Source organism: Camelus dromedarius, chromosome 11 (assembly GCF_036321535.1).
Source record: "Camelus dromedarius isolate mCamDro1 chromosome 11, mCamDro1.pat, whole genome shotgun sequence".
NCBI classification, from domain to species: Eukaryota; Metazoa; Chordata; class Mammalia; order Artiodactyla; family Camelidae; genus Camelus; species Camelus dromedarius.
In genome coordinates, this window is record NC_087446.1 from 37,333,972 (window position 1) to 37,357,643 (window position 23,672).

The window sequence follows — 23,672 nt, forward strand, 5'->3', positions numbered from 1 at the left end:
TGAGTATGTATGCATAAGCGTGCATCTGTGGGTATGTTATAGCTCTGTGTAACCGTAATTTATGTCTGTCTGTCAACAATCAGGCCAAGGGGTTGAGATGAACATTCTTATCCCAGGCAACCTGTCAACCCACTATCCGTCTTCTAGGAACAGTCTAGAAAATCATGGGATTATGGGCCTAGACAGGGTGGCAAAGAAAATTATAATTATAAAAAATAATAGTTGCATTTTGTTGGCTGCTGTGTCCCTGGCTCTGTGCTGGACCCTTTATTTATACATTATCCCTATTCCTCATTATAATACTCATAGGAAGCTATATTACCTCCACTTATGAAAAATGAGTCTCAGAGAGGGTAGGCAGGCAGCCCAAGGCCACACAGCTAGTAAGAAGCAAAGCTAGGATTACAGCCCAAAATGCAACATAAGAGTGATGGTTAAGCCAATGAAATTTGGAGTCCAAGGATATGGGGTCAAATTCTAATGGGTGATCTTTGGCAAGTTACTTAACCTATACGTTTTTGCCTCCATAAAATGGAGCTAATAACAATTCTGTTTGTGGTAATTAGAAAAAGTAAGTTTTAAAATGTGGGTATTTATTCCAAAGCCAGTTTCTTTCTGCTCTACTCTACTAGTAACCCCTCTAACAAAACAGAACAAAATGTAACTCTGTACCTTCTCCTCTGATGATCTTGGCACCTTGCCACAGAACCCTCCCCTGACAGAAAGCTGCTTCTTCCCCACCTCCTCCCCAGGCAGCCAGACCTTTTGCAAACAGCTCTAAGGGTCAGAAAGTCCTTCCTCTTAAGACTGGAGAGAAATCTTTCTGTTGACCAGCTCTGCCCCCTGCCCCATTCATTTGCCACCCTACGCCCCTAAGAATTCCCCATCCAGGGGTCATGGCCCTTGAGTCCCACTTTCGACTTGGGCAGTACCCGAGATCCTCCACTGGAGGCAGACTAGAGCCCACGAGCCCAAGTATGGGTGGTGGAAGGCAGAGGGATGATTTGATCTCTTCCTTTAGGGCAAGAAGCAGAAGTGTCTGTACGACTTGCCCTACAGGAGGAACCTGGAAGGCTGCAAGCAGCAGTGCACCCTGGTGATACAGCTCCCCAAGTGCTGCAAGGGCTACTTCTGGCCAGACTGTCAGGGTGAGGGCACCTTTTACTGCCTCGCAATTCTGAAAGGATTGTACAATCACTGTGGAGCATCTAGAAGTATTGAAAGTATAAAGTGTGTGTGTGTGTGTGTGTGTGGTTGGGGAGGGGAAGGCGGTACATTGTGCCTAATGACTCCGGTTGTGTAGTTTCTTTCTCCTTTTTTTTCATTGCCATGTTTTGTTTTTTACAGAGTTGATTCTATCGTGCAAAGATTGTAAATTGTGTACCATGCTTTTGTGCTTAACAATATAGCATTAGACTTTTCCCATAGTGCTAAAAACACCATATTTCCCTGCTGATGCCAGTCCGTGACAGTGCTAAGCACTCTAGTTTAAATGCATCTAATTGAATTCTGCCTTGGCAGGTGCTATGCCAATATGATATGTGTGAGCCTTTATTTCCTGGGGGGAGAGGGGACCTGCTATAGGATGTGTAACATCACCTTCCCTCCCTTCAGAGGAGGGCTCCTGAAACCCCTGGTTCTTGATACAACTTCTAGCCAATAATGCAGCAGCAACAGCATCACAGATACCGTGGCACTTCCCGTCCGCCATGCATTAAGCAAGCACATTTACTGAGTGCTACTTCGCATGTATGGTAATACATTTAAACCTCAAAACAACCCCTAAGAAGTAGTTCCATTGTCATGCCCATTTCACAGGTAAGGAAATGGAGGCACAGATTGGATAAGAAGCAAAGCCCAAGGTCTCACATTGTGTCTCCAGAAGCCATGGTTTTAAGTACCATGCATACTTCATCACAGTCCAGTTGAGAAAAATCTGGGCTGGGAGTCCATACAATCACTCAGCCTCCATTCCACTCCTTATCACTAAAGGGTAGACCATTCACAAGTCAGTGCCATCCCTTGTATTTGGTTTAGTGCTTCATACTCTCAAACGCTCTGTTACAGTACTTCATTTGATCCTCATAGTCACAATGTGGTACAGGCCCACTGGGCACCAGGTCCTCCCCCTCCCCCCTCCTCCTCCCCCCTCCTCCTCCCCCTCTCCTCCTCTCCACCCCCTCCCCGAGAACTGAAGATCAGAGCAAGTTGCTCAGCCCAGGTCAACACAAATCCAGGTCTCCTGACCCCTAAGTACAATGCACAGTGCAGTGTAACGCCCTGACAATCCTATCAGATACGTCTACATTCACTTCCCATAGGCCAGTGGTTTGCCCTAAACATCCAGTGACACTATGTGGGTGTGTCCCCAGGGCCACGGGCCCCTGGGCTAATGGAGTGGAAACCCACAGCTGCGGACGGGCTAGCAGCATGTTCACAAAGGTGCTGAGCTGCTCTGGGTCTGGGGAGACTTGAGTCACTGCTGTTTTATCTCTTCCAGCCTGCCCTGGAGGACCAGATACCCCGTGTAATAACCGGGGTGTCTGCCTCGATTACTACTCAGCCACGGGACAGTGTAAATGCAACAACGGCTTCAACGGGACGGCGTGTGAGCTGTGTTGGCCAGGGAGATTCGGGCCTGATTGTCAGCGTACGTGGCACCCACTCCCCTGTGCTTTTGCCCGTCATTCGGCTGTGTGCTCCCTGTCCTCATCCACACCATCTGCCTGACCTGGAAGCATCCTTCCCCTTTTTCCTGGCCACCCACCTCCCATCTGCCTGCCCTCACATGCTTGTTTCCTCTTTGGATATACTCCCAGTTTCCATCCACTGAAAGAGCTTCATCTCTAGAAGTGAAACTCACATCCCTGGCAGCCACTAAGGTAAGCTGTGGCCGGCCAACACTCACTCATTCAGTTGTTCAGCTACCATGTATATACCGAGTCCTTACTAACAGTGATAGCTAACGTGTATGGAGTGCCTACTATGTGCCAGGCAGGTATGTTGTACCATTTAATCCTCACAAGAACCCTTTGAGGTAGGGACTGTTATCATCCCCACTTAGCAAATGAGGAAACTGAGGCTCTAAGAGGCTAAGTGACTTGTTCAAAAGCCAGGAACTATTCTAAGTGATAGGGATACAGTGTGGGGAGGGAGGCAAAATCCCTGCTCTCAAGAAGTGTACATTCAAAGGGAGGAAACAAAAATGACATAAACAAAAATAGACATAAAGGTACAAAGAAAAAGCAGCAGGTGAAAGGGAACAGGAAGGAAAGGAGGCACTGTTCTAGAAGCCATCTCACGAAATATTTGAGTAGAGACCTCACAGAGGTGAGGGGGCTGGGCAAGGGGATATCAGCATCTCTGTCCAGTCGAATTTCAGTGATGCTGGAAATGTGCTATAATTCTGCCATCAGGAATGGTAGCCACTAGCCACATGTGGATGTTGAGTACTCAAAATCTATGACTAAGGAACTGATTTTTTAAAATTAGTTTACTTTTAAATAGCCACATGTGGTGCGAACCTGCTCTACTGGACAGTGCAGACTAGAGGACTGGCTTTCCTGGAAGAGAGATGTGCAAGTGCAGAGGCCCTGAGGCAGGAGTGGGTTTGGCAGGCAAGGAACAACAAAGATGGCTGAGCAGAGTGAGCAAAGAGGAAGAGAGGGAGGAAATGAAATCTGCAGGTCACTAGAGGCCAGATAACACATGAGCTTCTTGGCAGAGACAAGTCTCCAGCATCTAGTCTAAGTGTGATGGCAGCCAGTGGAGGATTGTGAATGGAGCGGTGTCCTGAGGAGATTAGAAAGGACCACCCCAGCTGCCTTGTGGGGGGTACACTGTGGGGCAGCACAAGCAGAAGCAGCGGCAACTTTGGGGTGAGAGTTGGGGTGCCTTGGGCCAGGGTGTTGGTGCTGGAGGTGGCAAGCGGCGTGAGGGTTGGTACACGTCTTGAAGGTTTTACTGTTAAATAGATTTCTCTGTTAGGAGACTTGGATAAGGATTCCCTCCCCCTTTTATTCTAGTACATACTCCATGACACCCTCTGCTCCTGTGTTACAACACGCAGCGTATTTATAATATTCTATTGCCAGTTACTCCTAGGCTGTAAGCTCCACGAGAAAAGGCACCTGGGTCTAAAGTTTCCCCTGTAATCTCGTTGCCTAGTAGTGCCTGCATCATGATAGCCACTGAGTATGTTATTTTTTTTTAAAGAATAATGAATAATGAATGAATGAATGAGTGACTGTCACATCAGCATAGTGCCTCCCATGCTGGCAATGCAGCCAATGGGTGTCCAGTGAGCTGACTGATTGGATTTCAGTCCCTGATCTCTGATCACACTCCAACTTGCTTTCCAGCCTGTGGCTGCTCGGACCACGGACACTGCGATGACGGGATCACGGGCTCCGGGCAGTGCGTCTGTGAATTGGGGTGGACGGGCCGCCTCTGTGACAAGCAGACAGGTCTGTCGTGGGAGTGGTCAGTCACCGGCAACCCCGTGCTACCACAGACCCTGCCAGGAGCACCCAACTGGGGGTGGGGGGTCTGAGCAACACCTGGAAAAAACCAACAAAGCAGAGGTTCCCTTTTCCACAAGGAAAATACAATGCCCCAGGCCCCAGGAGGACTGGTGACTTGAAGGAAACTTGATGAAAAGATTTAACTCAAGCTCATGAAACCAGCACACAATCCTATCAATCATGGAAAGTCCCACCTCAAGCAGAGGATACAGGATTGGGCAGGAATGATCTCCGGGGATCATGGTCATGGTCCGGGCCCAGATGTGTGCAGACACGGAGGTGGAGGGTTTCACAGAAAACGCACAGTTCTGTGGAGTCCAGGGTCTGAACTCTGACTCCGCTCCTTACTAGACAAACGCCCTCAGCTGAGCCACCCTCCTGAGTCCTGATGCACTCGTCCCTGAAAAGAGCCTTTGCTCTGTTTGTAGGAGAGGATTGTTATGAGGGTTGGGGTCATATTTTTGAAGCGCCCAGCACTCAGTAGCTGCCATTGTCAATCATCCATCACTGTCATCGTCATGACCTTGATCCTCGTGGAGACGTCAGTTTTCTGAGGCCTCCCTAAAACCCCAAGCCCTATGTTCCTGTCAAAGGTCTGAGGTGTGAAGGATGAATTAGCCCATGTGCATCACTGTGACTTCATCTTCCCCGAGGGCAGAAGGGCAGGACCAAGCTCTTCCTCTGGGCGTCAGCAACCTGATGTTCCAGAATTCCATCAGTCCCCTAACTTCAGTTCTTCCTCCTCCTCACCCCGCCCCTCCCCCCCCACCCCATGGCTTCATGCTGCCTCTTGATAACTGTAGTCCCTTCCAATCACCAAAGCTCCAGACTTCTCCCACGCTTAGCAGAGTCCTCAGAAGGCCGTGGAATTTCTCCTCCAATTTAATTAACCACCTCCTTCTGGAACCCCATATTCTTTGGTCAAAGAGCTAATCTGCCAGATTCAGCCTTGCTAGCAAATTTTGAGGTGTAAAGTTTTAATTGGTTCCCCTAAAGGTAACATTATTCACATTTTAATCTGGATAATGTTCCAGAGAGAGTGTCTAGATACAAAGGAATGATTCTGGAATCTCAGAATCTCCAGGCTGGGAGGGACCTGAGCAAATCACCCCATCCTCCTGCTGTGAGGGGTCACTTTTGAAACACAGTGACAGGCCAGATCGAGTCTGGGGAAGACGCCTTAGGTGGGGCCCAACACCTCACACCACAGTGCAGGATGAATGGTGGCCTCTTTCTTTACAGTTTTGCCCCCAGTGTGCACACCTCCTTGTTCTGCTCATGCCACCTGTAAGGAAAACAACACGTGTGAGTGTAACCTGAATTATGAAGGGGACGGAATAACGTGTACAGGTAGGTCCCGTTGGTGCATGTGCAAGAGAGCAGCGAGGGGCCTTCTGCTCCGTCCCGGCCCTTCTGCTTCCTGCCTGGGCTGCTTTGGCAATACCTCCCCTCTTTGCGACTCAGTTTCCTCAGTGGGTTTGCTCATCCCTGACCGGCCCACTTCCCAGGGCATGGTGCTGAAATTGCTTTGCAAACTGTGATGCACTTTGTTTTATAATATGTTTATAACTTCACAGACAACTCAGTCTTCAAAAATTCAGAAAATACAATACTTTAAAAACAACAGTTAAACCTACATATACTCTCAGCACTTGGTGAGAACCACTTTGAACACTGCAATGTCTCTGTCATTAGTAGTGAGAATATGGGTTCAGCTACAGAGACCCAAATGAACACTGGCATAAACAAAGCAGATGTTTAGATGTTCATTTCTGTCTCATGTAGCAGTTTGGATGGAGGGATCCAGGGCTAACCTAGGGTTTCGCTCTGAGAGGTCATCTAGGGGCCCAGACTCCTGTCTTGTTGCTTTGCCGTCACTCACTTGCCTGGCCCGAGGTGGCCACTATCATAAGCATATCCCAGGCTGCAGGATGGAGAGGAAGTAGGCAGACCTCCTTCCCTTTAAGGACACACCTAGAAGTGGCTAAAGTCCTTTCTGCTCTGATCCCATTGGCTGGAACCTCATTATTGGTCACACAGGGAGCCTGGGAAATGTACTCTTCAGTTGGGCAACCACGAGCCCGCTAAGACTCTGCTTCTATGGAGAAAGGAAACAATAGGTTCAGGGAGAGCTACCCATCTCAGACACGTGGACTCACTCATTTTTTCACTCAATATTCACATAGAGATGCAGAGCTTCCTTCCAGAAATGAGACCACGTTGTGCCTGCTGCTCTGAATCTGCCACAAGGCAGTGCAGAGGTGGGCCAGCAGCAGTGGTGGCGAAGACCCATGCTACTTCTGCTCCACCATTCTTGGGGTGAGGCCTTTTGTCCTCATGTTCCTCCTCTCTGGGTCTCAAGCAGCTGCCACGACTCCAGCCAGGAAATCAGGCGGGAGAAATCTGAGGGCTTTTCAGCTACTCCAGAGGCTAGAGCTAATCTCTTATTATGTTGAAATTTGGGGGGTTGTGAAAACAAAGGTCCTTTAGAAGCAGCACAACACAGTGGGGAAATTACGGGCTTTGGAGTCAACCCAACCTGGGTTTAAATCCCAGCCCCACCACCAGCTGGAGCTGGTTTGCCTTTGTCAAGTTCAGTTTGTTCATCTGTAGAGTGAGGGTAATGATGTCTGTCTCACAAGATGCTCAGTAGTGCACTAACTCTCCACACACAAAACACTGTCCTAACATTAAAGACCTGAACTCATTCAGAAAGCTACCAAAATGGAACCTAGAGATATGTGACAAGGGAGGGCAGAGGTGGACAGAGGTCACCAGGCCTGGTCTATGAGGGTACTAGCCATAGGACACTAGTGTTGGCGAAGGCCAGCACAGAGGCCACCGGGGATGGGAAGGGAAGGGCATGTTGGGACCCATTTTCTCCCCCCACATCACTGGTCCTGGGGAGACCCACATCCCTGATCTGAAGCCCCCTTTACACAGATGGTGGTTCACTGAGCCCCCCTCTTCTGCTCTTGCAGTTGTGGATTTCTGCAAACAGAACAATGGGGGGTGTGCGAAGGTCGCCAAGTGCTCCCAGAAGGGCACAGAGGTCTCTTGTAGCTGTCAGAAGGGCTACCAGGGGGACGGCCACAGTTGCACGGAGATAGACCTTTGTGCGGACGGCCTCAACGGCAGGTGTCATGAGCACGCCACCTGCCAGATGACTGGCCCGGTGAGTCTCTCCTCTCCAAGGAAGTGGGGAGCAGCTATGGTGCCTCGCTCATCCTTGCTTCTCCACTCTGGCCTCTTCTAAGCTTTCTTCCCGCCTGAGTCTATTTCTTGTTAAGTCAGCAGGCTAAATGCAAAGTGGTATCTTAAGCAGAAAAAGACCTTACTGGAAAAAGTGGTGAAATCCACAGAAAGTCTCATTCAGTTGATAGTAAGGCATCAACACTAATTTTTTAGTTTTGACCATGAACTCTGGTTGTGTAAGATGTTAACATTCAGGAGAACTGGGTGGAGAATATATGGGGACTCTCCCTGCTATCTTTGCAACTTTTCTATAAATCTAAAATTATTCAAAATAAAATGCTTATTAAAACAAAAACATTGGTGAGAAGTGGCAGGAGAAGTGCTGTCTGCACACTCACTCAGGTCTTTCTAGAGTGGAATCTGTGCCCTGTGGCCCCATGTCTCTGGGGGGAAGAGAAGACGATGATGTCCATTACAGTTATAAACTTGAACTTAGGATCAGGTGGCCTTTGAGTCTTGAATCCTGGACTGATGCACTGGGTGTTTTGGGTCTGGTTGCTTAATCTCTCTGAGCCTTATTTTCCTTATTCACAAAGTGGGCCTGATAATACAGACCTCATAGAATTGTTGTGGTGATTAAATGAGATCATTTATTGGTTCAACAAATGTTCGTCAAGCACCTGCTATGTGCTGTTACAGGTGCCAGGGATGTAGCAGTCAAGAGCTTACATATGAATAGAGGGGGAAGGCAACGCCCAGTACAGAAAGGAATGCACAAGATACTTCTAGAGAATGCCAAGAGTCAGGAAGAACAAAAATCAGGCCAATAGAAGGGACTGGAGTCAGGGAGGGTCTCTCCAAGGAAGTGGCATTTGATCTGAGATGTAAAGGAGGATAAGCCTGTACAAAAACAAGCTGGAGCAGCAACTCAGTGACCAGCAGACAGGAAAGGCATGCTTCTTGGTCCTTCTGAGCCTCTCCTACCCCGGAGGGCGACCTGCAGAGCACGTGGGGATCTGGGGACTTAGAGAGGGGCTTTTCCTTCTTTCCCACCCTCCCTGCAGGGCAAGCACAAGTGTAAATGTAAAGCTCACTACGTGGGAGACGGGCTGGACTGTGAGCCAGAGCAGCTGCCCCTTGACCGCTGCCTACAGGACAACGGGCAGTGCCACGCCAACGCCGACTGTGTCGACCTCCACTTCCAAGGTCAGTGTTGCCCAACACATCTGCCCTTCTGGCTTGGGGCAGGGACTGCTGCAAGAGCAAAAGGCAAAAATACTTAAAACCGGGACCAAGCTGCCCGTGCATTGCCCTGGAGCCAGTGGAGGCAGTGGGCCCCTGCAGTCGAGGGGTGTGGGGTGAGGGGCGGGGGAAACTCAGAACTGGACTCTGAGCTTAGAACCCAGAGGGAGCTCCAACGTCAGCTATCATAGATTTTCCTGGCACTTGCTCTTCCCCGGTTGCTTGGTAACACTTGCAGTTGAATTGAATCGGAACCGAATCTGAGGAGCACAGTTTAGGGCACTAAATAACAAAGAGCAAGCGCCTGCCACCAGCAGAAGCAATTTCTTAGCAGTTGTTTTAGTAATAGCACATTGATTGGCATACATTCCGTTCACTTCCAAGGATGATTTGAGTGGCTTATCATACACCCACAGGTATAATAAAACTAAGAATTATACCACACAATAAAGTAAAGCCCAAGAGAAGGGCAGAGCTGCAGGTGGTAGGGCATCTTGAAACCTGACGGAGGAAGACCATGGAGGACCCACAAATGCAGTTCTGAGCCAGGACAAAGGAGGACTTCAGTTGGTCAGAAGGCAATTCAGGGCACCGAGCATTATGGACAATCAGAACTTATTGGCTGTCTTTGGCTAGGCTGAGTTTGTTTAGCAGACATGGTAATTTTATTATTTTTTATTATTTTTTTAATTGAAATATGTTGACTTACAATGTTGTGTTCCTGGTGTACAGCATAGTGATTCACTCATGCATATATGTATACATTGTTTTTCCTGTTGTTTCATTATAGGCTATTACAAGCTATTGAAATAGTTCCCTGTGCTATACAGTAGGACCTTGCTGGTTATCTGTTTTATATATAGTAGTTTACATCTGCTACTCTCAAACTTCCAATTTACCCCTACACCTCCCCCGTTCCCCCGTAACCGTAAATTTGTTTTCTGTGTCTTTGAGTCTGTTTCTGTTTTGTGAATAAGTTCATTTGTCTCATTTTTTTTTAGATTCCACATGTAAGTGATACATGGTATTTGTCTTTCTCCATCTGACTGACTTCACTTAGTATGATAATCTCTAGGTCCATCCATGTTGCTGTAAATGGCATTATATTAATTTTTATGTCTGAATAGTATTCCATTGTTTTATATATAGATATATATCTCACATCTTCTTTATCCAGTCATCTGTTGATGGACATTTAGGCTGTTTCCATGTCTTGGCTATTGTAAATAGTGCTGCTGTGAACACTGGGGTGCAGGTGTCTTTTCAAATTGGAGTTTTCTCCAGATGTATGCCCAGGAGTGGGATTGTTGGATCATAGGGTAAGTCTTTTTTTAAGGAATCTCCACACTGTTTCCCATGGTGGCTGCACAGACATGGTGATTTCAGTGAGGCGGTCTGTATACATCTCGATGATAACTATTTGACACCTGCTACTTACTGGCCTAGTCTGTCCGGGTGGCTGCAACACAGACTGTGTGGCTTAGGAATGTCAGGAGTTTCTCACAGCTCTGGAGGCTGGAAGCCCGAGATCAGGGTGCCAGCCTGGTCGGGCTCTGATGAGGACTGTCTTCCGGGTGGCAGACACCAACTTCTTGTGTCCTCACACAGTGGAAGGAACAAGGGAGCTCGCTGGGTCCTGTTCATAAGGGCTCTGCCCATTCGTGGTGGCTCCAACCTCGTGACCTACTTACCTCCCAAAGGCCTGCCTCCTGATATCATCACATTGGTGGGGGTTGGGATTTCAACACACAAGTTGAGGGGGGAAACACAAATATTCAGTCCATAACATGATGTCCTAAGACACCTCAAATCCATTTGAGTGATGAAGCAGGATATATAAACAGGGAAAATACATTGGATATATGACTATATGTGACACTGTCTCTTCTTGGAAGAAGATTCCCAGTGTAGTTGAGGAAATTTTTTTAATTCATAAGGCCAAGGGGAAAAAAGTACTAAGACAGAAGACAGCAATTTATCTCATGCTGTTGGTGCAGCTGAAGTGAGAGAGCGAAACTAGTCAGAGAAAACTTGAAGGCAGGGACTCAAAACAGATGTTTGTACACCCATGTTCACAGCAGCAGCATTCTCAACAGCCAAAGGGTGGAAACAACTGAATCCAACAAACGAGTGGACAAAGTATAGCATATCTGTACGGCGGGGTATCATTCAGCCTATGAAAGGGAGGAAATTCTGACACATGCTACTGCATGAATGAACCCCGAACACGTTATGCTACGTGAAAGAAGCCAGACCCAGGACAGATACTGTACCACTCCACACGTTTAAGGTACCTGTAAGAGGCAAACTCAGAGACTGAAAAAAGAACAGAGGTTACTAGGGGCTGGGGAGAGGGAGTCATTCTTTAATGTGTACAAAGTTTCTGTTTGGGCTGATGTCTTTTATGTATGGCCCAGATTTCTACAGTGAGCACATGCTACTTTCATAGATAGAAAAGAAACAAGTATTTTAAAGGATAGGCTTCCACACATCTCGAAGGGGAGAGGCATCCCAGGAAACCCTGGGATACAACTGGCTTTCCACTTTGAAAGTCCTCCGATGGAGGCGCTGCCAAACGGGGTCTGACCTGGGTGCTCCCTTTCCTTCCCTTCCAGATACCACTGTAGGAGTGTTCCACCTGCGCTCCCCACTGGGCCAGTACAAGCTGACCTTTGACAAAGCCAAAGAGGCCTGTGCCAAGGAAGCTGCCACCATTGCAACCTACAACCAGCTCTCCTACGCCCAGAAGGTGGGTCCCCAGTGAGTGGGCACCATGCAGGCAGGGTCTTCAGGGGAGGAGGTGCAGCTTCCTCTTACAACAGGGGAGGCTGAGGCTGTTGCCTTCCTGGAGAGGAGTGCAGGGAGCTCCAGGAGCAGTAACAGTTTGTCATGTCCATTGGGCGTCTGCTGTGTGTCAGGCACAGTGTGGGGTGTGTCACTGACGTTACTGTCCTTTCTTACATCCCTGGAGGTGGGTGTTCCTACTGCCATTTTACACACAGGGCGACTGAGGCTCTGAAAGGGAATGTGCCCTAAGTCATTGCCCTAACCAAGACGTGGCAGATCCAGTGTTGAAATGTACCCTGACTCCCAAAGTCTGTTCTCAGTTATGACGTTCAACCACCAAGGCAGAGGCACAAGCTGGGAGTGTGCACCTCTCGGCTGGAAACCAGAAAGAGATGGACAACTGCAAGCCCAGGATCTCCCTGAACCCACAGAGCAGTTGAGTGTCTCCGGAATAGCTCAGGCTCTCTGTGTCTGGAGGGGCTGTGAAGGGAGTCAGTGGGAACGGTCCCAGCTCTCAGCCACCAGCAGGTAGGGAATGGAGCTCTGGCCTGGGCTACTTTCTTGGCCTCTAAAGCCAGAGCCTTGCCCATTTGTTACCTGCCAGTGATTGCTTGCTGGGAATAGGGGCGATCACTGCCTACCAGTGTAATTCTACAGCTCCGACTTCCATCACAGCCAGACCTTCAGACCTGAAATTTCTTTACCAAGGAGCAAAAGCCTTTCGTGCCAGGACCCAGCAACTGGGAGGGTCGGAATTTTTCTCTCCTGCTGGCTGGTTGTATGGCCTGGAACAGGCCATTGAAACCTCCGTCCTATCTGGCATGTTTGTATAGCACTAAAGGTAATACAGCACAGTGACTGGCACACAGTAGGAACTCAGTTTTTAAGATTAAGAGCTCTGGAGTAGACTGTATGGGTTTGAATCTCAGCTCTGCTATTTGCTGGCTATATGACTTTGAGCAAGTTCCTTAACCCCTCTTTGCCTCAATTTTCTCAATTGTATGGTAGAGTTTTTTTTTTTAATGTTTCTATCTCAAAGGGTTGATGTGTTAGAGGTGTTGATACATGAAAAGCCCTTGCAACAGAACCCTGCCCCAGAATAAGCTCTCAGTAAGTGTCACAGTGAGGGTGGCAATGGTGATATCTGATGATGGTGCTGATGGTGCTGATGGTAGCAAAGACTGTGATGATGATGGGGAGGATTATGATGGTTATGATGATATTGGTTACAATGGTAATGATGAGGATGGTGTCTTGGCGATGATGTTGAGGATTATGATGGTAGTGATGATAGTGATGGTGATGGTAATAATAGTGTGGTAATGATGGTAAGGATGGTGATGATGATCAATTGGAGTTCTATTAAACCATCAGCAGAAGAATTTGCACCCAAGGGTAAATAACTGACAGCAAATCCTTTCTCAAGAGCAAAAGGAAGAGAAGAGAGTGTGAAGGACTTGGGCACCTAAAAGAAAGACACCACTTTCATCCATCCAGTGGTTCAGTCAACAGAATCTGGTGAACACCTACTGTGTTCCACGCACAGGGATATGATGGGCAAGATGAGCCATAACCCCGAATTCCATGGAGTTTACAGTCTGACGGGGGAATCAGACATTTGCCAAAGAACCTCACAACAAATGTGAAGTTACAGCTGACCCATGTCCATGTCTGTCCCCACAGGCCAAGTACCACCTCTGCTCGGCAGGCTGGCTGGACAGTGGGCGAGTAGCCTACCCCACATCCTACGCCTCCCAGAGCTGTGGCTCTGGGGTTGTTGGGATAGTGGACTACGGGACAAGAAGCAACAAGAATGAAATGTGGGATGTCTTCTGCTACCGGATGAAAGGTAACGGCCCCAACTCCACGTCAGATTCCAGGCTGTGCGGCTGCTGAGCGGTCCTCAGCCTGGCCAGCCAGTCTCCAAGGGTGAGACGGGGCAGCCCAGGCCCCTGCCTCACTGGCGTGGGACCTGGTGTGCTCCTGCCTTCCAGATGTGAACTGCACCTGCAAGGCGGGCTACGTGGGAGATGGCTTCTCATGCAGTGGGAATCTGTTGCAGGTCCTGATGTCCTTCCCCTCACTCACAAACTTCCTGACGGTATGTACCACATCTGCTTGCTTTCACCCGGGGGAGGAGGGGATGCCTCAGAGCAGGTATTAGAGGTGAGTCCTTGAAAGAAGGCAGAGAGGGGCTCACAATCGCGGTTAAGAGCATGGACGCTGAACTGCATTGCCTGAATTTGAAGCTGGGGCTTCCCCCTTACTTGTTGCATCACCTTGAATGAATTACTTTCCCCTCTGAGCCTCAGTTTCCTCCTCTGTAAAATGGGGATGATGATAGCACCCAACTCACAGGGTCATTTTGATAAATAGATGAGTTCATATTTGTAAAGTACTTAGACCTGTAGCCAGCAGATAGAAAACTCTGTGTTGGTGCTGGCTGGTGGTCTTATCTCTGTTGACAACTATAGTAGCTGAACAGTCCGATCTGCGGGAATGAGCTGCTCGTTGTCTTCACAGACAGGGTCGGGCAGTTAGCTAAGTGGTGATCACCCAGTGAGCCAAATGATCAACATAGAGTCAGCTTGCATTTTACACTGCACATAAAGTCACTTTAATATTCCATAAGTCATGTCCAATGAAGAGAAAGCCCCAATTGGAGAAAGAATTGGTGTTGACTGAGCAAAGAACTGAGCTAATAATAACAACAAGAATAAGAATAGCTAACATTTCTTGAGCATTTCCTTTGCACTAGCTGTTTCACAGCACTTTTCACACTCACTCAGTCCACAGAACATAAGCTCCATGAGGGATCGGATGCTCTCTGCCTTGTGCTAGCATACAGTAGGTGCTCAACAAATACTTGTTAGAAGGAATAAATCCTTATGCAACCTGCTGAAGTCACTTCTGCTGTTATTCCCATTTTGTAGATAAGGAAACTGAGGCTTAGCAATGTCAGGGACACAGCGAAGGAGGGGAGACCGAGCATAAGTATGGGGCTTACAGGATCAGGGCAGAAGCTAGACTAAGGACCCCAAAGTGGTGAGTCTTTGTCCACAGACCAAAGTAGCCACCCAACTGGTCTAAAAATCAGGGTTACTGTAAATACTCTAAAGAACTTAAGAGTATCTACACCCAAACCAGTGTTTCTGCTGCATGGGAGCTTGGCTTGTGACAGCAGTGTCAGAACAAAACCCACTGGCCGTGTGCCCTTCAGCAAAGTAATGAACTTCTCTGGGCATCAGCAGTCCTGTATGCCCAAGGATAAAGTTGAACTGGGTAGTGTGATTTCTTAAAATTTGTTCCATGAGTATTTACTGAGCACTTTCAGTGTGCTTTAAGATGTGTCAATGAACAAAACAGACAAACAACAGAATAAACAAGTAAACAGTATTAAATGCTAGGTGATCTATACCATGGGGGGAAAAGGAGAGCGGTGGGGAGGGGAAGCACCGGGTTCCCATTTTGCACAGAGTGATGAGGGAAGGCCTCAGTGAGAAGGTAACATTTGAGTCATGTGTGAACAGAGGAGAGGGAGTTGGCCATGCAGATTCAGAGGAAGAATATTCCAGGTGGAAGGAATAGCCAAGCAAAGGCTGACAGGCAGGAGCGTGCTGGGCAAGCTGGCGGAACATCCAGGAGGCCCGTGTGGCCAGAGACTCGGGAGCGAGAGGACAGCTGGGCGTGGGCTCAGAGGAGCAGCAGCGCCAGACGGTTTGGACCTGACGGGCCATTGTAAGGACTTTGGCTTTTCCTCTGAGTGAAGTGGGGGCCCTTGCAGGGTTTTGACAAGAGGAGACTCAAGATTTCACTTCACATTTTAAAGAACTGTGCAGCCTACCATGTTGAGAATGGTCTGTGATGTGGCTGTGACTTGGGACAGTAGGGTTCATTAAGGAAAGGAAAAATCCTAAGGCTTTCCCAAGGAGCAGTCAGGAAAAAGAGCAGATGCATGGCAGCCTGAGTTAGGGCTCCCATCAGGGATACTCCCAGAGGAGTGATGCCACCCTCTCCCGCCACCCCGGTGCCTGCACCCCAGGGCTGACCCATCTGACCACCTCCGTCCTCTCCCCAGGAAGTGCTGGCCTATTCCAACAGCTCAGCCAGAGGCCGAGCGTTTCTGAAACATCTGACTGACCTGTCAATCCGAAGCACCCTCTTTGTGCCACAGAACAGCGGGCTGGGGGAAAATGAGGTGAGTTGGGTTCCCGGTGTCTGTGCCTCAGACTAGTGCTTCTAGATAGTATCAGTTATCTACCACCACAGTAATACCACAATAATGCACTGCCGCAGAGTGCAGGGGCTACACATTTATTTGGCTTACACATCTGCAGATCAGCTGGCGGTTCTTCTGGGCTTGGCCCGGCATGCTCACATGTCTGAGCTGGGCTGGCCTGGCTGGGGCTCTGCTCCACAGGGCTCTCCTCCTCTAGCAGGCTAGCCTGGGCATGTTCCTACAACGATGGCAGAAAGTGGTGAGAGCAAGCCCAGGCCTGCCAGCACTTTTCAAGCCCCTGTCCCGTCATTTGTTATGCCACTGCCCCAGCAGGTCACATGGTTGAGCCCCAAGTCAGAGGAGGCGGCCCTCAGACTTACATGGCAAAGGGCAAGGATACAGGGAGGGGTGAAGAACCAGGGCCACTGATGCAACTGATCCACATCAAATTTCTTCCTGTCACGGCACACACAGGAGCTCGCAGTGTTTGTTCAGCACCCCCACAAGCTCTGACACCCCCAGGAGCTACCCCTCCTCAGGGCTGAGAGGAGCAATCCCTCTGCTCACATGTTACCCACTCAAGACCCGCTCTTCCCAGGACACCACTGGGAAGCTCTACTTAGACCATAAAAATGACTTTCAAAGTGGAGGCAGAAAAGGCAGGTCCTTGAGAGGTGATTTTTTTTTCAGTGTCATTCTTATTATTAAAAAGAAAAAATACTGCTTGGCCTTTAAAGACCGTTCTTGTGTCTCTCCCTTCCTCTCAGACTCTGTCTGGGCAGGACATTGAGCACCACCTCTCCAATGTCAGCATCTTTTTTTACAATGACCTTGTCAACGGCACCATCCTGAACACCAGGCTGGGAAGCCGGCTGCTCATCACCTCCAGCCAGGACCAGCACCAAGTGGTATGAAAAGTCTTCTGGGCTAACTGGGAGGACTGGAGATAACACATGGAAAGCTCCTAGCAGACAGTAGGTGCTTAATAGATAGAAACTCAAAATGTGAAAGTAAACGCTAAACCTACAATCAGGGGATGGTATTAGCTGTGCACCCTAACACATCGCACTGACCGTTAGGCAGCCCCTAGCCCTTGGGAAATAAGCCATTAATGACCTCCAGCCTCAGAAGCTGGTAATGAGGAACTGTAAGTGAAACTATTTTAAAACAGTCTGATTCTAGGCCTTTATTTCTGTCAGATTGTCAGCCTATCCTAGGTCTTAACACGTGAGCCTTGAAGTCAAATGACCCTAGTATGAAATCCTGTTCTGCCACTTGCTAGCTCTGGAAACTCAGAGAAGTCATCCAGCCTCTTTGTGTCCTCATTTCCTCCTCTGAAAAATAGGGATGACGACAGTCATGGTGGCGGTGGCGGTGATGGTGGTAGTAACAGTGACATTATTTTTGATGATGATAATGGTGGTGGGGATGGCAGGGATGATGATGGCAGTTGTGTTATTAGAAGTGGTGGTAGTGGTGGTGGTAATGTGACCATGACAACCACAATGATCAAATCATAGGCTTTTATGGAGATTCAGTGAGATTCAAGGCTTGTGATGTGGAGTAACAGGGCCTGTCATATAGCAAGGGCTAAATGAATGTTTTTAATTTTTACCTAATAAATGATCTTTGTTAATGAAGATCAGTAGTTTAGACCACTGCTTCTCAAACTTTAACAGGCACTTGAATCACCTGCAGGTTTGCTAAAATGCACCTTGTAATTCAGCAGGTGCTTTGTGGGACCAGGTTCTGCATTTCTAATGATCTCTCAGGTGACTGCCCACACAAGCCAGTGGCTCACAAGATTAGCAAGGAATTACATCACTTAAAATCCCTTTCTAACAGTGTGGTGTGATGTTCCCAGCAGTGGATCTGGAGTCCAGAGGCATGGGGTTTGCCACTTACGACCTGGGTGATCTTGGACACACTGTTTTCCTTTTGAACCCTCATCTGTTAAACAAGGGGCAGGACAGAAGGACCCCTTAGGTTCTCTGCAGCTCTTAGATCAGCTTGTTGGCCCAAGGGCTACTAATGTGTTCCGAGTTGTCCGGACAGTGAACAGCTGTGAGGATTGGCCTAAAACTCAGGCTCCAGGACCTTGGGGAAATGGAACAACTTTCCTCCATGAAGGGGTTGCCTACATGGAGAAAAAGAGTCAGATGGTCAGAGATCCCCACCAGCCCTCTTTTCATTTCCCTAGGAGACCAGGTTTGTCAATGGAAGAGCCATTCTGCAGTGGGACATCTTTGCCTCCAATGGGATCATTCATGTCATTTCCAGGCCTTTAAAAGCACCTTCCACCCCAGTGGTAAGTATCCAGGGGTCCTGGTGAGGGGCCAGGAGGAGCCCCAATGTTCACCCGCCATGAAGCAAACTACTACTGGAAGCCAGGTCCACCCCCTCCCTCCTCTTGAATACTGGAGGAGCCTTTCCATCTGTGGCATCTGACCTCAGGGATGCCTGGCCCTGCTATATCCCACCCCTGCTCCAGTGCATTAGCAACAGAACACCTGTCACCATCAGTATTTGTTGAACGAAAGGGGCAGGCTGGGCCAATGGAGAAACCACTGGAAGGGGAGAGAGCAATCCTGAGCCCCTCCACTTCATAACCGTGTGACCTTAGACAAGTCCCAGAACATCACCAAGCCATTTTTTTCATCTGCAAAACAGAGGTCAGAATGCCTTCCTCCCTGAGTTCTTGGGGGACTACTGAGTTAATGTAAAATAATGAAGATGGTCTCCGGCACATAGTATATGCTGTATGAGAGTTGGTTGCTGGTGGCAGTGTTAGTATTCTTTGTTCTGAAAGTGTGAGCGAGAGATGAGCACAGTTGGCTGCTGAGCGGTTCCACAGCACAGGGGTTGAGCACAGAAGCTCCAAAGCCAGGCTGTGTGATCTTGGGCAAGTGCTTAGCCTCTCTGTGTCTCCACTCCCCCATATAAAAATGGAAACAATAAAAACTGCCCTTATCTCTTTGTGTTACTATGCATTTAAGTGGATTATTTCATGTAAGGGAGCTTAGAACAGACCCTGGAAGTAGTAAGGGCTAGATGTATGTTTTTATCCCAACTGGCACCAGGATGCCTCAAGCCAGCAAGGATGGGGCAGGCTCCAGAAAGTAAACCTCTTTGGGGAAGTCACTAGTTTTGAGTACCAACCCCTCTCCTTTCTATGTTCAGGCTTCAAGCCACACTGGCTTGGGAACAGGGGTCTCCTTTGCCATCATCCTGGTCATTGGAGCCATCATTTTGGCAGCATATTCTTACTTGCGACTAAACCGGAGAACAACTGGCTTCCAGCGTTTTGAGGTAAGACAGGGGAAAAGGGGAACCTGGTGATGAGGGTCCTCTCTGAAATGCAGCTCCTGGCTCTGGGCTACTGTACCAGCTGAGTGGCTGCTTCAGAGAGCTGGCCAGCACTTGGATGCTCGGCACATACTTCCTGTCTCCTGGGTGGGGTCTGTACCCGAGATGAACAGCAGCAGCAGCTCCAAGGCCCTCTTCCTGGCAGGTGGGGTGTGGTGAGGACTGCGGTGGTGGCCAGTAGCCCTTTGTACCAGGGGTTTGGCTTGGAGGCCGTTCACCTGGGAGGAGTCACAAGACAAACACCCAGCATGATTGATTTGGGCTTCCAGTCTGACTCTAAGAGTGGGGGAACAGGGTGGGGGACCTGCAAAGCCAGAGGCCTCACGCCAAAGCCTGCATAACGCATTTGGCCCTATCTGAACCGATGAGCCCACATCCAGGTCAGCGGGTCTTGGCTGACCATGGGGTGACCCTGCAGAGGCACTGGGGCCCGGGTTCGGCAGCAGCACAGCAGCCGAGCACCCTCCCTTCTGTGCTTCCTACTCCTCCCCAGCCCACCCTCTCCTGCTGCTGCCTCTCCCAGACATGTCTGGTGGAGATGTACAGAGCCCTCAAGCAGTAGGTCACTGCCTTCTGGCAGATAACCTGCAAATTCCTAAGCACCATGTACATGTGATCTAGAAGAGATCACATTGAGCAAAAGTGCACATGCTGTACGATGCCTTTCATATTAAGTTCAAGGACAGGCAAAACCACTCCTGGTGATCAAAGTCAGAAGAGCAGTTACCTACATGGGACTGCATATGGTGGTCAAGGAGCATGAGGGCACTTTTTCCAGGGGGATGGAAATGCTATATGCTGATCACACCGGGGTGGACATATTAAGAAGTCATTGGGCAGAACACTTAAGACTGGTGCATGATATTATATGTAAATCAGATCCCAATAAAATAAAAAGGATAAGCTCCCGGAGGTGGGGGCAGGGCTTGCTTTACCTGCCAACTTGGATGAGATGCTCTGCTCCCACCTTGGGGACATCGTGGTGCTCAGCCCTGCACTTGTCTTTCTGAGCAGTCGGATGAGGATATTGACGTTGCAGCTCTTGGCAAGCAGCAGCCTGAGGATATCTCGAACCCCATGTACGAGAGCACGACTTCGGCAACCCCAGAACCTTCCTACAACCCCTTCACGGTGAGTTTGCATTTTTATCTAGGAACAGGTTCAGTCAGGGTGCAAGGGAATGATGTCTTTTAGCAAATCTCAGTGGAAACCTTTGTATCAAGAAATCTCACTTCTAGAACGTGTCTCCAGGCAGCAAGCCTAAAAATGAGTGACACAAGCTGGGTGAAACTGTGCGGTTGTTCAATGCTCCTGCGCTCTTTGGGGTGGATGGCATCCAACAGAGGTAGAAGAGAATTAGGGATTGCCCAACCCCAACCTCGTGACCAGGTGAGAGGTCACAAGGAGAAGAAATCTGGGGCTGAATTCTGCCACAAACATCGATGAGGTAGCAGGTGCAAAGTAGGACATACAACTGCTTTAACTTGTATCCACACTGTTGCCCAGGATTCCACCGCATTTAGTCAGAGCTGCTTCTTGCTTTAGGAGCTACGTTTCTTTGATGAGGTCTTTTAGGTCTAGAGCACATGTTTTGCTCTGGTCTTCCAGGAAAGGACCATTTATTTGTTTCTAGAGTTAGTGACCCTTGGGCTTAGATGGAGCCTCCACTGGGGTGAGGAGGAGGACCCCGTGGCAGGGCAGGCACCTATTGACACTGAATGTGGAAGATACACCCTGCCTGTCATTTAGTACCAGGTCTGGACTGAGAAGCTGGACGTGAGATAATAGAAAATACACAGTGGTCTCTGCCCAGGTTCCTGGCACAGAGCTCCCAAAACCCTTAGAATTTCCTAAGTGATAAGAACACCAGGAGCATCTTTTGTTCTAATGGGGAGATTCTGGGTGGGCTCCCTGAGTGTCTCCTGGTCACCAGAAAGGCCAAGCCATTACTATCCTGTGGTTCTCAGTGCCTGTGGTAGCAGATTTAATGTTTGCAACAGACTAAAAATTAACTGGATCATAAATCCTGTTTTGTTTTTTAATCAAACCCAGGTAACAGTTTCCAGTCCAGATGGCAAGGGCAAGTTCAGCTAAACTGCATTTACTGATAGTCTGCTTCTGTAAGCATCGTTATGTTGAAATCAACCTCATTTAAAAAGCAGGGGGGTAGGAAATGACACATCCAGTTCAAGGCTCTCCATGCCTTCCCAGCTTTCTGACCTCTTCTCAGGGCTCCATCAGCACTGTGCATGAAAGACTCACCTGAGGCAGGTCACAGTATCCTAGATGCAGGATTCAGCTAAACCCTTCTAATTGGACCAGATGGCAAACGTGTTCCAGTCACAGGAATCCTAAGCTGAGAGTGCCAGCCCAAAATGTGCTAGATTCTTATGCTTTTGATATGAAAGGTGCAGGTGTTGCTTTCAGACTGTCTGGAGCCACCCTAGACCTCTTGAATAGCCGTTATGCTAATTAACAAAGCTTTGGTGCTGATCAGAGCCAAAGACAGTGAGAAGGGTCGGGGTGGCTGCCTCTAGAGCGTGGCTTCTGGTTAGACCTTCTCAAATGCTCGGGCGTCTCTCCCAGTTAGTATGAATTTTCAAACTGAAAGGACCCTTTCGTAGTCATAGGAAAAGCCACCTTTAGTAAGGTACTTTTACCTTAATGTTGTGTCTGATTTAATCCTTGCACCTCCCCGTCAAGTAAATATCATCAGGACCCTTTACAGATGAGGAAATTACAGCAAAGTTGAAAAGACTTGTCCGGGGCCACACACCTTCAAACAGCAGCGACTGCACCCAGAATGGGGGCCCCAACGTCCATACCGCCCCACCGCCCAGCGTGAGACACGAGACAGCAGCAGACAGAAGCCACACATGTGTTCACAGGGCACTCGGGGAAGAACTGTGTTTTAGGCTATAGGGAAGGAAAAGGTTTTCCTCAGCTCTCATAGGATGCTGGGCTGAGTCTGAAAAGTAAACTGACCGAGACAGACACAAGAGAAAATATTCATCTTACTGAATGTTGACATGTACGTGGGAGTCTTCACGAGAGAACACAGACCCCAAGAGGTGACCAGAGCAGGAAGCTTTTGTACCTTTTAGACAATAAATTTAAGAATTGACAAGCGAAAGAGGTTTGGGCCTAGGGGTACTGACTAGTGAAGAAATAACTAGGAAGATAACAGTTAGTTAACAAGGTTGGTACAGATTTCCTGGCCCCCGAACTCCCCACCTCTGGTGCTAAGTGTCCTCTTTCCTCCTGGTACAGGGAGGGCACCTTGCCCGTAGGAATGTTATTACCTGTTTTAGGGAGGAAGGGCAAGGGGGCAGCGTGGGTCAGAGTGACCTTCCTGCTTCTGCCATTTTTTAAAAATTCCTTCAGCTGAAGATATTTAATGCACCAAGGTGTCATATTTGAGGGTAGCGCATCCAAACTCCACCAAGGCCTCAGACCAGTAGCCAAAAAGAACGCGAATCGTGGCAGGATTCCCAAGCAGAACGTCCTGGCCTCTGCGCATTTCACAGACCTCTCTTTTCAGGACCCTGATGACCAGCCGCTGGGGAGCAGTGACCCCCTTGGGGCGCTGTGAGGCCGGACCTGCCCCCACCCGATGGCACCGCGGCCCTCTGGGCCCCTAGAGCCTGAGGGGCTCTCAGCTGTGAATCCTCAGCCCAGCGCCTACTGGGAGCGTAAGATCCTTTAACATTTCACAGTGTGAAACCCTCAAGCCGTACCTCACCTTCTGGGTTGATCCTGGAGATTATTTTGTTCCTGTGGGTGAGAGACCGTGTGTTAAGTCCACCCACCAACCAGGAGGTCTGCTCCCCTCTCTGACCCTCTGCTGTCCTTCTTTCAAGTGGCTCTTACCACTTCCCACCCCCCAACTCTAGCGGCCCTGTCTTACTTCCCTGTTAGACTGCAAGCTCCTGAGGGCAAGACCTTCCCTCGTTCGTCTTTGTATCTCTGCACCCAGCACAGGGTCTGGCCCGTGAAATGTGCTCAACTATTGGTTATGGAACAGAAATAAAGTCAGTGGAACAAATTCAGTGTTTTGGGAAACAAAACTACTGTTCACCGCCAGAGGGGTCAAACGTTGACGGTAAGGTCAGCTTACCAGGGCCTTTTCAAATCACCAACATCTGCCTTTTAAGTGCCTCTTTCTTAATTCTGTTTTGTTTGCTTGTCTGTGCATTTAAGACAGGAGAACCACAATGGGACACCACTTCACATCCCCTAGGTTGGTTACCATCAAAGGCAGACAATAGCAAGTACTGGCGAGGATACAGGAAAACCGGAGCCCTACTTCTCTGTGGGTAGGATTGTAAAATGGTGCCACC

At 48.8% G+C, this 23,672-nt stretch overlaps 1 protein-coding gene across 1 annotated transcript in view; it reads left to right on the top strand.

Moving 5' to 3' along the window:
• Positions 1-23,368, top strand: part of STAB2 (stabilin 2) — a 133,698-nt gene extending 110,330 nt beyond the window's left edge. Inside the window, exons 55-69 of the mRNA XM_031462915.2 lie at positions 1,022-1,148; positions 2,501-2,650; positions 4,362-4,466; positions 5,766-5,873; positions 7,505-7,698; positions 8,783-8,924; positions 11,576-11,709; positions 13,431-13,596; positions 13,742-13,848; positions 15,826-15,945; positions 16,734-16,874; positions 18,167-18,274; positions 19,147-19,275; positions 20,347-20,463; positions 22,874-23,368. Of these exons, the coding sequence (XP_031318775.2) occupies positions 1,022-1,148; positions 2,501-2,650; positions 4,362-4,466; positions 5,766-5,873; positions 7,505-7,698; positions 8,783-8,924; positions 11,576-11,709; positions 13,431-13,596; positions 13,742-13,848; positions 15,826-15,945; positions 16,734-16,874; positions 18,167-18,274; positions 19,147-19,275; positions 20,347-20,463; positions 22,874-22,924 (1,899 nt within the window). The 3' untranslated portion in view covers positions 22,925-23,368. The remainder of the gene's footprint in view (positions 1-1,021; positions 1,149-2,500; positions 2,651-4,361; positions 4,467-5,765; positions 5,874-7,504; positions 7,699-8,782; positions 8,925-11,575; positions 11,710-13,430; positions 13,597-13,741; positions 13,849-15,825; positions 15,946-16,733; positions 16,875-18,166; positions 18,275-19,146; positions 19,276-20,346; positions 20,464-22,873) is intronic.
• The last annotated feature ends 304 nt before the right edge of the window (positions 23,369-23,672 follow it).